Source organism: Odocoileus virginianus, chromosome X, assembly GCF_023699985.2.
Source record: "Odocoileus virginianus isolate 20LAN1187 ecotype Illinois chromosome X, Ovbor_1.2, whole genome shotgun sequence".
Classification (NCBI taxonomy): domain Eukaryota; kingdom Metazoa; phylum Chordata; class Mammalia; order Artiodactyla; family Cervidae; genus Odocoileus; species Odocoileus virginianus.
In genome coordinates this window covers 52699978-52721148 of record NC_069708.1, presented here as the reverse complement: position 1 = coordinate 52721148, position 21171 = coordinate 52699978, and the positions used below count along the sequence as shown (strand labels likewise).

At 38.2% G+C, this 21171-nt stretch overlaps 1 protein-coding gene across 2 annotated transcripts in view; it reads left to right on the top strand.

Annotated features, from left to right (window-relative positions):
* The first annotated feature begins 611 nt into the window (after window positions 1–611).
* NRK (Nik related kinase) overlaps window positions 612–21171 on the top strand; it is a 122841-nt gene continuing 102281 nt past the window's right edge. For both annotated transcript variants that reach the window (XM_020873202.2, XM_070461766.1), the window contains exons 1-2: window positions 612–972; window positions 8347–8412. In XM_020873202.2, the coding sequence (XP_020728861.2) occupies window positions 916–972; window positions 8347–8412 (123 nt within the window). In that variant the 5' untranslated portion in view covers window positions 612–915. The remainder of the gene's footprint in view (window positions 973–8346; window positions 8413–21171) is intronic.

Here is a 21171-nt window from a genome sequence, read left to right as displayed (position 1 = left end):
CCTTCGGCTACTGGCCTCGAAGGCCAAGCTGCGGTAGCCCTGCGGCGCACTTGATGTTCTCTACCGGCCCCGCCCGCACCGGGGACTCGCCTAGGTCGGTCCTTAACCCAGTGGTAAGTTATTTCCTTATCGCTTGATGGGTCTTTGCAACAAATGGAGCAATAGAATCAGAGCAGAAAGAGAAGGCAGACAACTAGAAAAGTCACAAGTGTTTCGTGGAGAGTTGAGGGCGCGGGCTGTTTGGACTGTGGTAGGGCTGTGGGGCCCAGACTGGGAGCGGCGCGGAGCGGGACCAGTTTTCCGGGGCTGGCAGCTGCCTCGAAAAAGTTTCCTGTGGAACACCCGCCGGCGGGGGCGGCGGGCGCAGCGGCGGACCTAGGAGAGAGTGGGAGGGGGCTGCAGGGCAGGGGACGGGCGCCGGGGCCGGCTAGCAAACCGTTAGTCCTTCTGCACCTCCCTCGGTCACTGGCCCCCTCGCCCGCCTCCCCGGCGCTCGGTTGCCCACCTGGCGACGTGACGCTGCACCAATCCCCTTCGAGCTGCTCCCCGGCCCCCCTCCCTTTGCACCGCCCCCCTCCCCACCCTGAAAGAGGAGCACCCTGCCCCGGGCAGACGCTGCGCTCTCGCCCGCGGAGCACCCTTCCCGCTCCGTGGTCTCCGGGACGGACGCTCGGACTCTTCTCTCGCCTTAGCCAGACTCGCTTTCCCGCCTCTCAAACTCTAGCTTCCCTCCACTCCTCGCTCTGTTCCCTCCACTTTCCCCTCCTCTTTCTCCCACGCCGCCAACCCTGATTCCCCGTTCCTTTTCCCGGCCCTCTCCCTTCCCCTCTCCTCGTTGGACTTCTGTACACTTCCACCTCGGACTCCCGTGAGGGTGCCTGACCTAGTCGCCGGCTCTGGTTCCCCTTCGAAGCCATGGCGGGACCTGGCGGTTGGAGGGACAAGGAAGTCACGGATCTAGGCCACTTGCCGGTGAGTAGAGGACGCCCGTCGACCCCCTCCCTGCCAAGGGCTGTCTTCAGAGAGTTCTGAGCATCCAGGGAGGGGACCGATGTCCCGGAGCCTGGCTTGGCGAGAACTTCCAGGAGACCGCGAGTGCGGGAGGGAACCCCCAAGAACGGGCTTTGGGAAGGGCGTCCCTCTGGGCACCCGAGTCGCTCCAAACTCACGGAAAGGCTAAGGACCAGGCTTAGAGGTGGGTGGTGGAGAGAGGTGGCAGTGGGATGGTGCGAACCACAAACAGCGGGACCTTTTCCCAATGTGGCCTCTTTGGTCTAGAGGTGCTCGGGTACTTGTCCTAGCAGGGGCCCAAGGAAAGCGACGACGCGTGGCTTCCTCAGAGCACTCCTCTGTCACCTCGCTGCCCCGTCGTTTGCTGCTGCCTTTGCCAGAAGGGATGCCCACTCTCGGCTTGACCTTTCCTTCTGGGTGACAGCGGGCCAGAAAATCAAACCGTTGCCATCTCGCTTTCGAATAGCACTTTCTAAAACCTTATTCTGCCAGGGCACTAATTCCGTTTTAGTATTGCGGGAGCTAAAGAACTCGACGGCTTGGGGAAGAAGTGAATTCTTCACACCCCAATTTGTGTTTAAATGATATTGCGCTCAGTTTCTAATCACTTGCTAACTTTTTCTCGTGGTTTTCATTTATGGATTCTCCTTTTCCCAAATTGCCCAGCTTTCCTCCGGAGTTGTAATTGATTGGTGAGCTATTATCACTGTCGTTATTAGTAGACTTAATTTTTTTTTAGCAGCGCCGTTTATTTCATTGGCATCTGGTTTCTGGAAGATGTTGGATCCCACCCAAATCCGTTTTTCAAGTTCCTTTTTAGACTGGCATTTCACTCGCACCCTCTCTTGAATGTAAAGTGTCCCTGGACTCTCTGAAAGGGAATAAGCATGCACCCATGTTGAAAAGATGGCCAAGCAACTGTATAGTTCAGGGCAGTGGCCTGCTTGCTTTGGGAAAAGCTAAATATTAACCTTGAGGTGATAGGATTATTCCAAGTATCAGTGCCTTAATCGTATACATATTTACATTTAAATATTGTCTTATTGATGATGGCAGACTCCCCTTCCCCTCAAACACTGGGCATTCACCAAGCCTCACCTATACAATTTGACACAAAAACAATGTGGAGGAGATGATGCACATGGGTAACATTTTAGCAAATTGTTCTTAGCCTTTTTTAAAGGGAACCTCAATATAAATATGTGGAATTACAGATAATCAGCATTGTGGTTATTGATGCAGCTTCATAAAATAAACTCACAGAATTTAAAAAAGTATTCTCCCACTTGGTGTATACATGAGATTTCTGGAATATGGAGGCCTCAATTGGTGGTTTCCTTTCTGAACAGCACTTTCATATTCTGACTAAATTTGCTCCCAAGTGTAAAACCAACAAATGAAACATTACCCTCCTCCAACATTATCTGTGTATTGGGGGGGAAAGTGGGGGGAAAAAAGCAAACTAGGGTAAATAAGGAAACCACTCATAGATAGGCAAGCTGAAATAAACTCTTTTGAAAATTGACTAAAGGCAGGAATGGGAAAGACCTCCTAAAAATGACAGAGCAAGGAATCCCAAAAGCAAGGAGGAAAAGGAGAAGGGGTTTGATTGTCACAAAGAACGGGGGCAAATGGCTCAGACTAACTGACCCAGTTAGGGCCTAGGACATAAGAACTTGGTGAGAGCCAAGATGATAAAGGGAAAGGCTGCAGTTCAGTGAAATATTAGTTTTCTGGGTGTTGATGGAGTGGAGAAAGATAAGGGTAGTTTTTAATGCAGGAGTAGGGAGAAGATACAAAACCTCAGGACATAGATGTTTGGCTCATTTTACAGACTTTATGAAAATCTCATTAAGTCCTCAACTTCTAACAGCTTCTAAATTTCTATTATGTAGGAGCCATTTTATATCATGGAGTTCTTCACCATGTGAGCAAATTATGCCTCAGTCTCCCTCTGAATATCCATCCAGGTCTAAACCCTAAGAAATTAAGTGGAAGAAGAGCACCCCCTTTAGAATTTCTTTTTTTTACATCAAATTTTTAGAGATGTCAGAAGTTCACTGTTGCTGTATAGATTAGTACAGTGCTGTAATCACTGTATAGATTAGTGATTTCTTTGCATTTGATTTATGTCCTAAAGTTGGTGAAGAAATAAGAGTAAATAAAGAGGTCAAGAGCTATCTAAGTTACCTGTTTGGAAGTTTGCGTTTTGGTGCAAAATAGACATGATAAAGCAAGCAAAGAAACCTGCGTACACTGAGATCCCTTGTGATAATTATCCTCAATCGGATGTATATGAGATCAAAAAGTTGGCATTTGTCGACACTAAGTATACCAGCATGGCAAAAGCCAGATAATGAGGGGGGATTCAGACGTTGGAGTTTCATATTGAGCAGAAAAGAATCATGCAGAGTATAGAATATTTAAATACAGGTGTAGTTTAAAATTGATATATTATGTCCATTTCATGGCTGGCCAGCTAAATGACCACAAGACAAGGACCTTTGAGAGAAGTCAAGCTCACTGTGCAAATTGTGATTTAAAGAAAGTGGTAGAAGGTTATTTGACACTTTTGCTATTAGATATTTTTTAAAACCTAAAATAGTAAGCAACAGGGAAAGCTGTGAAAACAGGGAGAGAGGAGGGGAACTGTACATTTTTTGCATAATTCCCTAAAATGAGAGAGTGAACATAATAATCAGAGAACGAGAGGTGGGTAAACTACATCTTCTTTGTTAATTAATGGGTTACTATCATTTTTCCATTTTCGCTGACTAACTATTGAATAAATATTTCCTACAGGTGAAAAACAGAAAAGAAAATACAGAGATTTGTGGTTTATGCTTCATTTTCTGAAAAACGAATTGCAAAAGCCGTATGTTTTATATATATAAAACATTATACATAGATGTGAGTTGTGTGTGTGTGTATATATATATATACACACATATATATATATGTGTAATCTGTGTGTTTCACATTGCCTGCAAACAGCAATACCTGGGTGTATATATATATATATATATGTGTGTGTGTGTGTGTGTATACATATATACATATATATGTGTGTGTGTGTATATACATATATATATGTATATATATATATATATATATATATAAAAGCTTTTTCCATAGTATACATATGTCACTCCATCCTTGGAACTGGAAACTATTTCTTCATCTCCAAATCTGGCATGTCTTTCACTATGATAGTCCCTTTGCCTTCTGTGCCCAGTATGGTAATGACATTCCTCGCGACTGTGGCCTTGGTATTTGACACTACCATGTGTAGTCCTAATCTATATTGGGGTCAGGATTAGACAGGCCTGGAGGACAGTAGTGGCAGAGGTGATCTGAAATAGTACATGATCCAAAAATCTATATTTGAATTACATTAGGTTTATATTTAAATATAAACTGCCACCTCTCCCAGTCTTCCACCACCCTGGGTGGAAGACCAAGCCTACCTTCCACACTCAGTCATGAGAACCTTTCACTTTCTCAAATCCCTTAGCCTCCTATTTGGAATCAGTTTTACCTTCTAGTCCACAAGGATTGAAATATTCAGCTTATCTTCTATTAGGTATTCTAGAGCATTACCTCAACACAGCGTTGTACTTCAGCCAATTTTCTCAGTCCCCTGCCCCAATATCAAGAGCAGTAGGTTTTGTGTTAGTGCACCAGAACAGTTCTCAAGAATGAGCTTGGAGCCCATCCACAGAAACACTGTTTTCATATTTCCATGGTTGGGACAAGGAATCTGTATTTTAAACAAGAATCCCCAGATGAGTCTCATGTTGGGAGAGTGTGCCGTCCACAGTTTGAGAAACACTGGTGTAGAGGAAGAGATTGTCCTTTTTAAATTTCCACATGAATTGTGAAGCCCACTCGTCCAAATATCTCTGAAACTTACTGACACTTATTTTGTTATATCTGCCATTTGAAGTTTCTCTATCCATAAACTATTTTCATAAAGTCACTATTTCTAATATTTGAAACAAAAGAACAATAGCCTCTGCTAATTCCTTCTAGGTACTTGCAATCTCTTTTCTTTCTTTAGCTAACTACTAGAATAATTTCTGTGCTATTCTTTTACTGCCCTAAATCTGAAATGTATTGCTACCTATGTTGAGCGTTTATCATTTCCCCTTTGTTCTTAATTTCTGCTGTATTTGGTTCTGTAGATCTGTCTCTGTGTCTCTCCCATGACCAGCAAACACTGCCTTCTAGTGGTTCTTTTTCTTCCTGTTACCCTTAACCCCAGCCCTTAATAAAAGTATCCATCAATGTGATCATTTTCTTACCTCTTGTTGAATTCAGAAGACAGAAATATCTCCCTAAAATTCTAGAATTCAGGGGGCAAACAGGCTAGCACTTTTAAATTGCAGGAGATTTTTAGACACGTAGAAAAATATAACATAGAGTATTTGCCCAACATTTTACGATTCAAAATGTTTTAAAAATTAGACTTTCAGTACTATCTTTTGAGGAAAACTTTCACAAATTAAGGTTTCTTGTTAACTATTTTTTTAACCAAATGGAACACCGAAGTATGTACTGAACCATCAAATATTCTCTAAATTAATATAACAGTCATAAATATAAAGATCTTTCCTCTTCTGGTTTTCTTATCTGTAAATAGCAGGGCAGAGGAGAGGACCAAGTAATCATAAAGACCCTGCTAGTGAGAATCTTTGAATTTCACAGTCACCAAAAAAAATAAAATAAAATAAAGTTGACTTCTCAGTACTTCCTCCCTTGGGAGCCTGGAATAAACTTTCTCTGACTATAATTCAGTGGAAAATTTGATATAAGAAATTGTGTAATGTTATCCTAGTCATTAGCATAGACCCCTCCTCTTTTTGCCCAGTTTGACAGTCATTTAGTTTTGAAAGATTAATGTGGAGACAGAAATAAAAAATCTTGTATAAAACTAATGAAAAAAATATTCTTAGCATAAGTGAACACTAGATTTAGCTGCCATTAAGAACAGAAGAAAAAGTTTTTAAAACCTTCTTTAATTATGAGCATGAGGAGAATGAATTTAAGATTTTTCAGTCATTTGTGAGCAGGAAGAAATTCCTAAACAATATGAATATAGATAAAATAAGGCCTCCAAGAATTGCACAGGCATTTTATTCTCCCATTTGTTTCCTTGGTGTCTTTTTCGAGTAAATAGGTACGTTTGTTTCCTTGGTGTCTTTTTCGAGTAAATAGGTACTTGAGTTCAAGTATGAGTATGGTACTTACATTATTGAGGGCTAGAAAAGTAATTAAAGGCTGTGTTCAAAGATTTGGAAATAAACATGTTCAGATAATGCAGTAATTCTCTGATATATGGTATCTTTTCATTTTTTTAAGCGAAAATGCAGCCTTAACTATAAAAAGAATGGTTTACCAATAAGAACCAGCTAACATATTTGATTCTTTTGACCAATGACTAGAGGCTATTTCTCCAGAATTAATAATGTCTCATATAAATTCCACAAAGATCTCCTTTAAACAGATATATTAAATTGATAAGCTCTTCAAGCCGAACCTTAGGAAATTCTTTGTTGGCTAACTTTTTCCCATAATTTTTTCAATGAATTATAACAATGATATGGTTATTATCAAAACCCACTATACCTCTCTTTTTACTTTTATTATATTCTCAAAATTTTAATTTAAAAAACTTTGTATTTTCATTGGGAGTATTTCCCAGAACTGTTTTCCTACAATGATATTGTGCATATTGTGGCACTGATTTTAATGAAAATTTTAAGCAAGTAGCCTGCTAGCAATTGTCATATCAGTGCATTGGAAGCATCTGGATTTTCGAACGTCAGAATCTGATTTTTTCCCAAAGAATTTTAGAGCTAGGAAGTCACCTAACACAGTGCCTTTATTTTATATATGTGAAAACTGTGTCCCAGAGAAAGTAAGTAACTTACACAAAATCATATAGTTAATTAAAGGCAGAACTGGGACTAAACTTTCAGTCTCCTGACTCTGTCCAGGTGAATATTTGTTGATTAAAGTAATCCCAGAGCTGTGTCATTTTCCTATGACAGTTTTGCTAGGTTACACACATATCACACCAGTTTAAAGGAGTCTATAATTTCAGTCATATGCATTGCATTTGCTCAGTAGTTTTTCTGTTTAGCTCATATTTGTCACAGTGATAAAAATATTTTCAAACAAGGTTACATGAAGTTTGTGAATATAAAATGTGCTTTCTATAAGGCATGTGAATTTCCAAGAATTTGCTAATGCTCCCATTGCTTTGTGTGTAAACCGACATCTACTCATACCTCATACATGTTTTGCCAAAGTAGCATAATAAGCTGCTAGGATAAAAGTTTAAGTAGTGATAAAATTCAAGAAGCCATGTTTTGTGGTGAACAGGAAATTAATATCAATATTTTAAAGTAAGAAAATAATGTTTAAGGATAAATGTGGAAACCTCAGGAATCTGTTGATAAACATGTTGTATTTTGTCTTCTATGATGTCACATTTAAGGTTAAGACACAGACTGTATCACCAGTGAATTTGTGCCATGAAACCATATTCAGCTGATGTAAAGATTAACTAAAAACAAACAAAAGCAACTCTTCCTTTTTTTTAAATGATACTCTTTTACTGCCATGATCTTGTTTCGTTATTCATATTTAGAAGCAATGTTCTTCTTAAGAATTGTGTGTGTGTGTGTTAGTTGCCCAGTCATGTCCATCTCTTTGCAACCCCATGGACTGTAGCCTGCCAGGCTCCTATGTCCACAGGAGTGGGTTGCCATTTCCTTCTCCAAGGGATCTTCCTGACCCAGGAGTCCAACCCAGGTCTCCTACATTGCAGATAGATTCTTTACTGAGTCACCAAGGAAATTGCTATTATATAAATAAACAATTTAGACTTTATAGCCAATATCTACTTATCATTATATATCTACTCAATATTACCATTACTGTATGGTAAACTTTCTGCCTTTCTGGTTAGCACTCAAAAGATGGATATGAAAAAAGTTTTTCATTGCAAGTAAATGAATTTCTTTCTACTTCTAATAGTGTTTCTAATTAAATTATGAATATGCCTCACCTAGACATGATTGTACCAATTTCACAGTTTTATAATTAATTGTACAATTATTTAATGTTCACACAATTGCTTTTTTTTTTAAAAATAGTACACTCAGTCCAGGGAGATTATGATAACTGTTTTCTTTTGGTAAATAACACTTAGGTTCTTCCCATGGAAATTGTAAGGGAACAAGGCAGACTGAAAATATCATTCTATATAGTTTAATGCTTAGCTGTTTTTCCAAGAAAATTCAGAAATTTTATTTTACATTTTTGTAGGATCCAACTGGAATATTCTCACTGGATAAAACCATTGGCCTTGGTACTTATGGCAGAATCTATTTGGTAAGTGGAGTTATATTGTGTTTTCATTCTGCATTTTCTAATGACAACAATGATTTCAAGTCAAAACCCTACACTGCAAATCAAATAATGCCAAAGCATATTTCACTTTGACAGAACAATCAAATTAAGATAGCTCAGTGACAACTGTGAGAATTATTATGAAAGAAATGGATTAGAAAGCTATAGTGAGCCAACCAACAAAACCTAAGATCTAAACATTATTAGCAGAAAGTTAATAAAATTGCCAAAGGAAAAGGGAACTAATTCAAATAATATGTACCCAAATAAAAATAGCACTTATTTTATACTGTATATCCATACCATTCTAGCTACTCGCACTCAGCTTTTAAGCTGAATGTTGCAAAAGTTTCCATAGCATTCTATATCACCCTGTGTACTTGAATGTGCACATGTATGTGATAGTTTCCCAAATAATCTAACAAGAAAATCTATGCATTTGTTCAATGATTTTTAAATACCACAAAGTATATGACAGACACTGTGATAGACTTTGGAGATAAACTGGTGAACAAAGCAGATAGTTCCTGCTCTTCTAGAGTTTATGGACTAGAAATGTATAAGTGACTAAATGTGTGTATGTGTGTGTCTGGGGTGGGGTTGGAGGAGGCAAATATACAAATGTAAACACATAAATAATTATATAATTGCAATTGTAATATATCTCTGTAAGAAAATTCCTAGTGATATAAAAGTAAAGAACAAGGGGGCTTATTTTAGATTGAAAGGTCAGCCTTCCTGGGGAAATAATTGGTAAACTGACAGCAGGAGAACAAATATAAGGTAACAAAGCAAAGGTATGATTGTAGAGGATGATGCTGATTCATTCCAGGTAGAGCAGGAACAGTGTAAAGGGTTCTGTTGGAGGTAACGGTGCTTTAGTGGCCCTATCATTTATCAGGTGCCCTTCCCCGACTCTCTAATATGGTGAATAGACATTTTCTCAATCCTTTATAATGATATGTACAAATGCAGGATTCCTCTTCCCTAGGCATATCCCTCAGATACCAAATCACTATCCCTGGACTGATCCTTACTGTCAGCTGACCACAGGTCCTCTCCTTATGGGTTGTGTAGAAGTATCCTGAAATGGGTCCAGTGAAAGGGGCTTCCTTCTAATTCAGACAAAGGTGTCCTTTGCTTGCCAGGCCTTGTACCCTTAGGGCTGCATCTGCCCAGGAGTTTGTTTTTAAAATTCATCTACCCAGGTAAGGTGCGGAGACTTTTAAAATTTGTAGAAAGGTACTTATAGCACAGACACTGAGTAATAGAAATAGAATTGTGGAGGAGTCCTAAAAGTAGAAAGAAACTTGGTGAGTATAAGGAACCGAGAATGTCAATATTCACGGTAAAAGTTTTCTTAAGTTATTTTGACCTAACCTATTAACAGAAACAATAAGCTTTAGACAGTGATGTGATACAGATGCAAATGTATTGTTTATGTTAACCCAGTTGCATCCAGACTGAATGGTTAGTTAACATTTGTGTGATCTAAGCAAATTTTGCCACCTTGTGCATAGATTCCTATACCTTATGCATACAAGTTTCTCTTCTTTATGGCACATTTGTCATATCCATGGCTCTACACATATTTTAATTCCTCAGGGGTGTGTATTTAAGTGTGTGTGTATTTGGGTACTTTCTTTCATTTGAAGGTATATAGCTCTCTTCACCATCAGATAATAGGAATAAAACCCTCAGTTTTATAAGGCAAAAAGCAAAGGTAAGCCTAGATAACACAAAAAGATGGTTTTTCATCAGCAGTCATCAGAATTGTAATGCCATAAGAAGAAGAAAAGTCAAGAGGGTTCAAGGTGAGTTGTGCATAATAATTCTTTCTTTTAAACTAGGGTTTATTGAGGTATAGTTTACACTTGGAAAAATTCATCCTTGTAAGTGAACAATTTCATGAGTTTGGACAAATATGTCCAATCATGTAACTACTACCATAGTCAAGATTTTTCAATATCCATCTTAAATTACGCAGTATACCTTCAAGTAATATTCTACCACTTCCCTGTGTGGTATCCCAGCTTGTGTACTATGCTTATGGTTATTATATATTTTGTTCTTATATATGATAGAAACCCATACTACTACTACTCTGTTCCCTCTACTCAATACTACTACTTTTTATTTAGTCAGTTGTCTTTTAGAGCAATTTAAAAGGAAGAAAAATTATATTTATACTCATTTGAGCCATTTCTGGTATCATCATTAATTTGATTAAATCGAAATTTCTGTGTATGATATCCTTAAGCCTGAAGAACTTCCTCTAACAGAGCTTCTGGTAATTAAGTCTCTGCCTTTATGTGAAAAGTCTCTCCATTTTCAAAAGATATTTACATTGGATATAGAATTTGGGGTTTACAGTTACTGTTTTCCCTTTCAGCACTTTAATGATAATACTCTATTGTCTTCTGTTTTGCATGTTTTCTGAAGTCTGCTGTCATTCTTTGTTCCTTTGTGTTTTTCTTCTGGCTGCCTTTAAAATTTTTCTTCTTTGTTTTTCAGCAGTTTAAATATGAAATGTATAGGGGGTTTGTTTTTATTTTTGTTTTGTGTGCACATGCATGTGCCTCTGTGTGTGTATTTTGTGGGAGTATTTACCATCTCAGGGGACTCTGAGTTTCTGGGATATGAGCTTTAGTTTTTCTCTGTGCTCTGTACTTCAAAGATACTCACTCAGTGCTCTCCTGCCTCCCCCAGAGGTATGTATATTGCTATCCCTTCTTACTAGGGTCAGGAAGATCCCCTGGAGAAGGGAATGGCAACCCACTCCAATATTCTTGCCTGGAAAATCCCATGGATTGGCTAGCTACTGTCCATGCGGTAGCAAAAAATCAGACGTGACTGAGCAACTAAGCATCTAGTAGGGCAGGGAAGAGTTCTCTGTTTTCCTGATTCAACCCCTGTCTTAGGCAGATCCTGTGCCTCTAGGTCATGAGAGTGGGACCTTCTTACTTAACCTGCTCTTCTATTACTAGTAAGACACCTCTAAATGACTTGGATCCAGGAATGATTTCTGTGCTTCCCCCAGAAGTAGGGGACTGAATATATTTTTACATTTCCCCCAGCTATATCAGGTCTTCACCTGTACCCTGGAAGGAACAGCATTTGGTGCCCTTCCCCTAAAGCTTAGGGCTTTTACTGAATGGGTGAGAGGGAGAGAAATTGGATATGGTTTCACATTTTTCCTACTGCAAGGGCTTCTCTATACCAGGTCAGGACCATAAATATGTGGAGAAAAGCTTTTGACTCTGTTTTAAGAGTACTGCTCTCCAAGGCTAGCCCATACTTGGCATTTAGCAGTTCATTAAAAATCTTTTTTTAAAATTTTTATTTTGTATTGGAGCACAGTTGATCAACATTGTTGTGTTTCAGATGTACAACAAAATGACTCAGTTATACATGTATTTATTATTTTTCAAATTCTTTCCCATTTTGGTTGTTACATAATACTGAGCATAGTTCCCTGTGCTATACAGTAGGTCCTTGTTGTTTATCCATTTTAAATATAACAGCGTGTACATGTCAATCTCAAATTCTCAATCTATCTCCCCCACCCTTTGTTGACCATTTATCATTTCCCCTTTGTAAATTATCTTAACTTAGTTAATATCTCATTGCTCTGAAAAGCAATGTTTATGAAGCTATCTGGCAGCACAGAACTATGTTTACAATGTTACATATTGCACATTATTTTTATATTCTGATTACAGTTATGTTAAAAATTTGTACATTAAAATAGTGAATTAAATGTTATTAATAGAGTAGTGAGATAGTGGATGTACTTTTCTATATTTTAAATTGCATATTTCTAATGATTGTAATGTTATTTGTTTTTTACCTAAATAATATATATGTGCATATGTATATATATATAATATATATATATGTATATAAAATGATGTATAAATACCTTGTATAAAAAATGGAAGCATGATAACATTTGAAATTAATGTTGGAGTGACTCATAGAGTCCTTTGCTTTTTCAGCTCTGCCAACCACATCCCCTGCTGGTGTTTGTTTTGGTTAAAGTCTCTCCAATGTCTTCCAGCTTGTTTCCAAGGCCTCGTTCTCTGGCAGGTTTCCAGCTGTCTGCTGAGGTCTGTGCATGTTGAAATGAAGGCTGAGTTGCACACTCCACATTGTAACCCTTTTCCTTTCCTTTTTCTTCTAATTAAATACCTGTCTTTCTACCCTCTCCTGCCGCCTGCCAGTATAAACCTCATTTAAAATCGTGGGTTTTACTTTTCTCTCTCTTTTTAGGAGACAATGCAGTTCTTTCTTTCTTTTACTCTGCTAGAGTTATAAAATGTAGTTTCCTTTTCACCTTTAGATTCTGGTCTCATAGCTTAAGAATTGTCATTCAAATTGGAAGAATACTTAGAATTTGCCCATGTGAGACCATATTAACAAAAATTAATTACTTTGAAACTTTTTTTAATGGTACTATTAAAAAATGAAGTTTCCCAAAGATCAGTATACCCAGAGAGGCTGTAGTTATTCTATGGAATATGGAATATTAAGAGAGAGACCAAGGCCTTTTAGGATAGTTCAGTGGGTGGCAACCTGACCCTGCTGTTAACTGAAACAATACTTGTAGATTGATTTCCTGGGCCTATTTCCTCAAGTATAAAATAAATCTATTTGACTAGATAACCTCCAGCAGGTTTTTTTTTTTTTTTTTTTTTTTTGGCTCTTCAACAATACACCTAGCACAGTGCCTGGGACTCAATAAAATGTAAACTTATTCTTAGTGTTATGAGCATAGTAAAAACTATCCTATAGTTCTTTCACCACCTTGCAAAACAGAAGCTGATTATTGGCTGTTAGGTGGAGAAGTTACTCATCGCACCAAATAAAATGATTATCATCATGTACTTCCATTGTTTCCTCCACTTTACTACCTGATAGCAAGACCTAATATTTAGCTCAGTAACTACGATGATACCCAATGTGTTCAGTCAGTTCAGTCACTCAGTTGTGTCTGACTCTTTGCAAACCCATGGACTGTAGCATGCCAGGTTTCCCTGTTCATCATCAACTCCTGGAGCTTACTCAAACTCATATCCATCGAGTTGGTGATGCCATCCAACTATCTCATCCTCTGTCGTCCCTTTCTCCTCCCACTTTCAACTTTCCCAGCATCAGGGTCTTTTCCAGTGAGTCAGTTATTCACATCAGGTGGCCAAAGTATTGGAATTTCAGCTTCAACATCAGTCCTTCCAATGAACACCCAGGACTGATCTCCTTTAGGATGAACTGGTTGGATCTCCTTGCAGTCCAAGGGACTCTCAAGAGTCTGCTCCAACACCACAGTTCAAAAGCATCAATCCTTTAGTGCTCAGCTTTCTTTATAGTCCAACTCTCACTCCATACATGACTACTGGAAAAACCATAGCTTTGACTAGATGGACCTTTGTCAGCAAAGTAATGTCTCTGCTTTTTAATATACTGTCTAGGTTGGTCATAACTTTTCTTCCAAGAAGCAAGTGTCTTTTAATTTTATAGCTGCAGTCACCATCTGCAATGATTTTGGAGCCCCCCCCCAAATAAAGTCTGTCACTGTTTCCATTTTTCCCCATCTATTTGCCATGAAGTGATGGGACTGGATGCCGCGTTCTTCGTTTTTTGAATGTTGAGTTTTAAGCCAACTTTTTCACTCTCTTCTTTCACTTTCATCAGGAGGCTTTTTAGTTCTGTGTTACTGTTACCTAACAGCATTTTGTTACACAGAATACAGTTGGGGTAAGACAATGAACTGAATCACCATAGTGAACCAGTTTGCCTTGATCTTCATGAAGTCTTGACTATACTTCTAACCTTAATCATCTGTTCCCACATTGCCATTTGCAGGTGATGAGGGCAGGAAAAGGAGTGGGAATAGGTTTAAGGTAGTTGTTTCAGGCAAAGGAATAATTCACCTGAGATAGGGTGAAACTTTACAGTTCGTTCTAGAGCTTAATTTTCACTTGTCCCTGATGCCTAGTTAGAACTCAATTACTGTTGGTGGAAGGAATAGACTGTATCAAATATCTTATTGTTCTAAAACTTAAAAACATAATGGGCATAAGTAAGCATCCATCCTTGAGAGATCTTACAGCAGTCACCTGTCCCTTGGTACTCAGTGGATTAAGTCAGATATAGAAGGTGTGGGTGGCATTACAATGATGAGCAAATTCCCAAATCGCTTGCTCTCTGGAAGTGCACTGTTGAATATGGCAATTTCTTTTTAAAACACTGTCCAGGACATCCCTATCAAATTTGATTTTTTAAAATCACTGCTTGACACAATGCTTTTACTTGGAAATATCACCAGACAGGTAATATTTAGGTTTACTAGTTACATTTTCTGGATGTGAAGTTGGGACAGGGAGTGGGAACAGAAAGGCAGGAAAGAAATGTCCTCAAAGTGGATGACATACAGTTTATCATATTTTAAATTAAGTTTCAGAAACATGGTGCTGACATTTGGGTTGCCTTGCCACTAGACCTATTGGATAGGGGATTGAGTATTTTTCCTTTTAGGCTGAAATTATACTGTTTATTTGCCTACCAAATGTCTAGCACTGTGAATGCTTTCTTTTTAGGTAGGAAAGTTTTCTCACATCCTTGCCATTTTGCAAATATAGCTCAATTAAGTCAGCCAACAAATATTGCTTGAGCGGCCATAAAGTGCATAACACTGTGCATTTCATTATACATTGCAAGACTCACAAGCAGAAGCTGAAGCTGAAGCTGAGTTGAGGCTACAGGCTTATTAGACTGTTGTGCCTTCCTGGTGCAGTATCTTAAGTCCAGAGCCTTCTCTTTGTTCCTCCTTCTTCCTATGACATTGCCCCCTGGTGATTATACGCCTCAAAAGTAGGGATTGGTCTTTAAGTAACCCTCAGGCTTCTCTCACATAGGAAATATAAATTTATCCATTAAATAAATACATTGTTTTGAATGTTTAATTTTCCAGAATACAATTAAAAATACTTATCGAATGTTCACTGTGTCCCAAGCACTGTGTTAGGTACTAGGTGCTGGATAAATCACAGTAGAATTATCAGAAGAAAAAAAATTATCAGAAGACATTTGGTGGGGAGAGATGGTCACTTTTATTGATTTAGTTTTAGTGGACCTAAAGAAGGAGGTTATTTTCCCTATGATTGTAGCTCTATATTAAGGAGGGAGTCATGAAAGAAAATAAGGAAAGGGAGTGCAAGTATGAAAGTGGGCAAAAGGAGGAAGAAAATAGGGATCTCCATTTTTTTTTCCTGGATGTGCAAAGTCTAATGAACCTTCTAACTCAGACTCCGGGACTATGTTTTTCCTCAATAAGAGAACTGAGGTTGAGTCTTTGCAATGAGGGTGAATGAACCAACATACACTAAATAAATGGAGACTCAGGGGACCAAATTAGTGGTAAGTGCTGAGGCCTAAAGGCCTTGGAAAACATGGAGTATTTCTGTGTTGGCCATGACATCTCTTCAACTGTGGAATATAACTCAGTCCCTGAGTTTTAAGTTTGTCTTTTTTCCTTTTGTGTTATACCTAAATTTACTTCCGCCTCCTGATAAAATTTGAGGGAGGAAAAAGCAATAGCATGAAAGGTGATAATAAAAGTCATATGTAGAATTTGTGCCCTAAAGAGACCACAATTAAAAATTTTCACAACTACTCTTAACTATTTAATGAGTTCATAGATATGTATGGAGAGAAAATGAAATTCTATGTTTGGTGTGTTGGGGTAATGCCAAAAAGCATGGTCTCATGTCTTCATATACTTAATTCAGTTGATTTTCTAAATGATTTCTACAAGCAGAGAAGGCAAGTTTAAATGAATGGAGACAAATGTATATTTTTAAACAAAAGCTGAGACTAATAAACTATAGCATAGTGATTTTGTTCAATCAGATAAAAACATCCCAATTATAAAATATAAATAAAATATAAATCTCTGTGTGCAGGGGGAAAATAGTACAGTTACTTAGAAACTGATGTACAAAATTTCATGACTGGTGGGAGTACTGCTAAAAACATTAATGTACTCTTTGTCGAATATATTGACAATCAAGTTTATTTTCCATATGTATGCATATATATTTATATATACTATAAATATACATATATTTATAGGACTATACATTTAAACATATACATTTGTATATACATACATATATGAAATGCATATATATATGAATATACATAGCATATGTTTATATATAATTATATATATAGGGGCTTCCCTTGTGGCTCAGCTGGTAGAGAATCTGCCTGCAATGCTGGAGACCTGGGTTCAGTCCCTGAGTTGGGAAGATCCCTTGGAGAAGGGAAAGGCTACCCACTCCAGTATTCTGGCCTAGAGAATTCCAGGGACTGTATAGTCCATGGGATTGCAAAGAGTTGGACACGACTGAGTGACTTTTACACACACACATACTATATAGAATATTTTATATATATATGACACAGTAGTCAGATTCTCAGTAAATTCAGTGAAGGTGATTGAAGTATCAACAGTTCTTTCTTTTGTCATTGATCCTCTAACAGTTGACCACTAGAAACTAGTTAACCAGGTCCTCACCACACTTCATGAAACAGATACTTTGGAAGATAGCATTTAGGCAGTTCTAACTCTTGAAAATATCAATGAACCCTAACTTGATTTTAGGGCTTTTCAACATCATGCCACATTTGTGTATCTGTAGTTAAGGTAGTTTTGTGGGTGATGCAAAAGTAGCATTTAGAAATTAATGTGCCACTGTAGCTCTCTGGAGGTGACAAAACAAAAGCCATTTAGTGACTCAGTTGTGTCCGACTCTTTAGTGATCCTATGGGGTCTACGGTCTATGGACTGTAGTCCGCCAGGGTCCTCTGTGCATGGGATTTCCCAGGCAGAAATACTGGAATGAGTTGCTATTTCCTTCTCCAGATGATCTTCCTGACCCAGGGATTGAACCCACATTGCTTGCATTGCAGGAGGATGCTGAGCCACCAGCAAAGCCCTCAAACTAAAAGTGGAAGCTCTCAAACTTTTACATTCCTGGGGCTACATTAAAGGCAGTCTCTTATAAAGAGGCCTGTGAGTAAAATAATACTAAAATATCAAAGAATGTCAGAATATTAAGTAGTTATTTAACCTGTACTCTTTATTTTCTCTGCTCAGCTACACTCAGGAATTTGTATTCCTCCTCTACCAGAGCATGGAGAAAGAGAGGAACAATGAGGCAAAAATTGTGTCTTTTCAGTTGGAGAAATAATAACATGGAGGTGGTTTATGTGTAATTCATGCTGAAAAAATAATAAAGCTCCTTTTAAGTATGTTATTTGTAGACAGAGTTGCATTATCACTAGGAAAAGGAGTTTGGATTATTCGGGTTCCCCTAAGGGAAAAGAAGATTGATTATATTCTAAGCACTGCCACTAACGTTTTATATAAATCATTAACTCTGAAAAGAAACAAAATAAAAACACCACCTCAATCAAAAAGGGCACATCTGAGAGTCCTTATAGAAGGACAGCCTTTCCTAACCCTGAAAAAAATAAAATTAAAAAAAAATATTTGGTACACAAATTGAGTGAGTAAAAAACATGGAGAATAAAATGTTAAGTCAATTTAGAGATAGTGAGCTTGGTGTCCTAAAAATTGGTACCATTAAAAAAAGGTTACATTCACTGTGTTACATTGTGCCTAGTGTTTAATTTACACTGTATTATTTATATCTCATAAGAGTGCTTTGAAGTAGGTACAATTGTTATCTTTAACCTCCCCCATCTCATAAAGAAGAAATTAAGGATCCAAAATTTGAGTTACTGAGCAAAGCTAGTAAGTTCAAAGCCAGCAGTCAACCCCAAATTTGCCTGGCCACTAAATCTGTGTTCTTTACTATATTCTGTTCAGCTCAACAGGTACAAGCCAGAGTAAAAAGTAAAGTAGATCAGCCGATTGAAAAAAATATCTGCCCAAATATAAAAGTTTACAGGAAATTCGTGAGCTGAGGTCAGTAATGAAGATTATTTATGATACGTCCCTCCAGCATACCTGTTTGCATCATGATGGGCACTAAGGCATACTCTAGTCTGAGTGACTTAGTAGAATTCTGGAAGTAGACTGGGACAAGCAGATGGGATTTATAGGACACTTGAAGCTCATGACTAAATCCCTACTCAAACCCTTAGAAGCCCTAGGAAGGCAAATAAGTGCTTGCTAATGCTTTACTCTCATCCAGTGAGCAAGGCCAGAGGTATTTTGCTTCAGTTACTGCTCCTACTGGGAGCCTCAAGGAAGAGGGAGGTAGCAAATGACATTTAAAATTAGTGTCTCCCAAAGATGAAACAGAACCTCAGGATCTCCTTTGTGGATGATTGGTTTCTGATTGGTGGGGATTTTTAAAATAAAATAAATAAATAAATAAATTTATATATTTTCTAATATATTAATTTCTAGGAATATTGATGAAATTATATATATGTGTGTGTGTGTGTGTGTGTGTGTATGCTTCTCTGGTGGCTTAGTGATAAAGAATCCACCTGCAACGCAGGAGCTGCAGGAAATAGGAGGGCATGGCAACCCACTCAAGTATTCTTGCCTGGAGAAACCCATGGACAGAGGAGCTTGGCAGGCTATAGTCCATAGGGTTTAAAAGTCAGACACAACTGAAGCAACTTAGCATATATATATATAATTTGTTTCCTGCTCAAGAACACAACTTCTACCAATCTGGCCTGGAATAAATTTCATGTAGTGGCTAAGTGGCTACAGCTTGGAAGGTTAGAGGCTGGCAGAGGAAGACAGTTGAACAGGTAGATGGGGTCAGATTTGGCATTGAGATGAGGTGAATACCAAGTGTATTGCTTAAGCAAAATTCTTATAATATCCCTTCAGATGGAGATGTGGGTTTCAATAGAACTTACAACTTGAGGCTTTCCTGGTGGTTGATTTCTACAAGAATTGTGCAGGCAGCCAATTCCTCCTTGTTCCTCCAAGTTCCACCTTGTCACAAAATAATGTGTTGTAATGACAGTGGAAAACCAGCTACGAAAGCTTGGAGTGGATGCCTAGGAATTCATTAGTCTTTAAAACTAGTTCACAGATTTCTTCAGGGGCAGAGATCAGGACATTTTCATTTTGGCTATACTTCCAGAGCACCTCGTAAAGTGCCTTGCAGATATTAGGCACAAAGAGCATCAGGGATATACGCCAAGCAAAAAATTCAATGTAAATGTCTTAGTATGTTTTCTATTGCCTACATTCATTTTCTCCTTTTATTATCATTGTTGTCATTCTACAGGTAGGTACTATAAGACAATTAGGTGTGTCCAGAAAATCTTTTTGAATCACCTTTATAATCTCTTTGCTAGCAGAATGCCTTCTATACGTGGGTACTTGCCATGATTTTTTTGTGGGACTAAAAAGATGCGTACAAAGTGACCCATTTTCAAATAACATGTTTTAATGGGGGCTCTCTGCAGATGTGCCTTGATGGAAAGGATTGTCTAATGACACCCTGTTAAGCCAGTGCTGGAGACAGGTTGGCCTTTAAAAATTATGCCACCTAAGTAACTTTCTACTCTGACTATATATATATATATATTAAAAAAAAAGGTGACACTGTGTAGAGATAAATATTTCCAAAGGATGGAAATATTAACCTTACTTATTTTTTATTACTCTAGGCTGAATGAGTCATTTAGGAAGCCTGAAAGAGTATTTTTTTCTTGGGGTACTGTAGTTTGCTGTAGTGTTTTTGGCACAGCCAAGTGTAAGGATGGTTTCAAGAGAGCCTCATACCTTCAGGAAGATGTCTAGAACATGTGCAAATATTTCCTGACTTGGAAGATTGGCAGCCATTAGAAAGAAAAATACATAAATAAGAGCTTACAAATGTCTTTGCTTCTCTCAGTCTTCTACCCATGCTTGCCAGTTGCTGTAATGGGGTTTTAAACTACCTTAAATTTTAGTGAGTTTTAAAAAATTACATGCCCCCAAAATATTAAACTCTAAAAATTTTAGTAATGTGGATTTTGCAAGGCCCTACACTGATATATGGGCTTTCCTGGTGGCTCAGTGGTAAAGAATCTGGCTTCCAATGCAGGAGACGCAAGTTCAATCCCTGGATGGGGAAGATCTCCTGGAGTAGGAAATACAACCCACTCCAGTAGTCATGCCTGGGAAATACCATGAACAGAGGAGCTTGGTGTGCTACAGTCCATAGGCTCACAAAAGAGTCGGACACAACTGAGTGAGCACACACACGCACACTGATATATGTGTATATGTACATATACACACATATACCTTTGTTGTTGGGTTATATTTCTAGTCCCTAGTCCCATGCCTTGGGAAACTCCCATAAGTCAGGGACACCATACATATATGCTGGATTTATTCCTTTTTAACTTGAGCAACATATGGTACCGAATAAGAGGTAGTTGTATCCTCCCCTCAGTTGTACTCAGGGCAGAACTAACAAATGGGAGTAGAAAGGTGCAAAGTAGTTTCAAAGAAGTGAAAAACAGAGTGGTGATATTTTTAGGGAGCAAAGTCTATGTTTACCCCAGCCAGCACAATGTGAAAATTGGTTTGACTGATTTCTTCACCACCACCACCATTCCCCTCCAAAAATACACTGACAGAATTAGTTGACTGATTATTTAACAGAAATTACCAAAATGCTGTTGGCATCTAGTATGCATAACCTTACTAAAATTGAAAATAAATGTTTTACATTTTTCCCAAAATGGTGT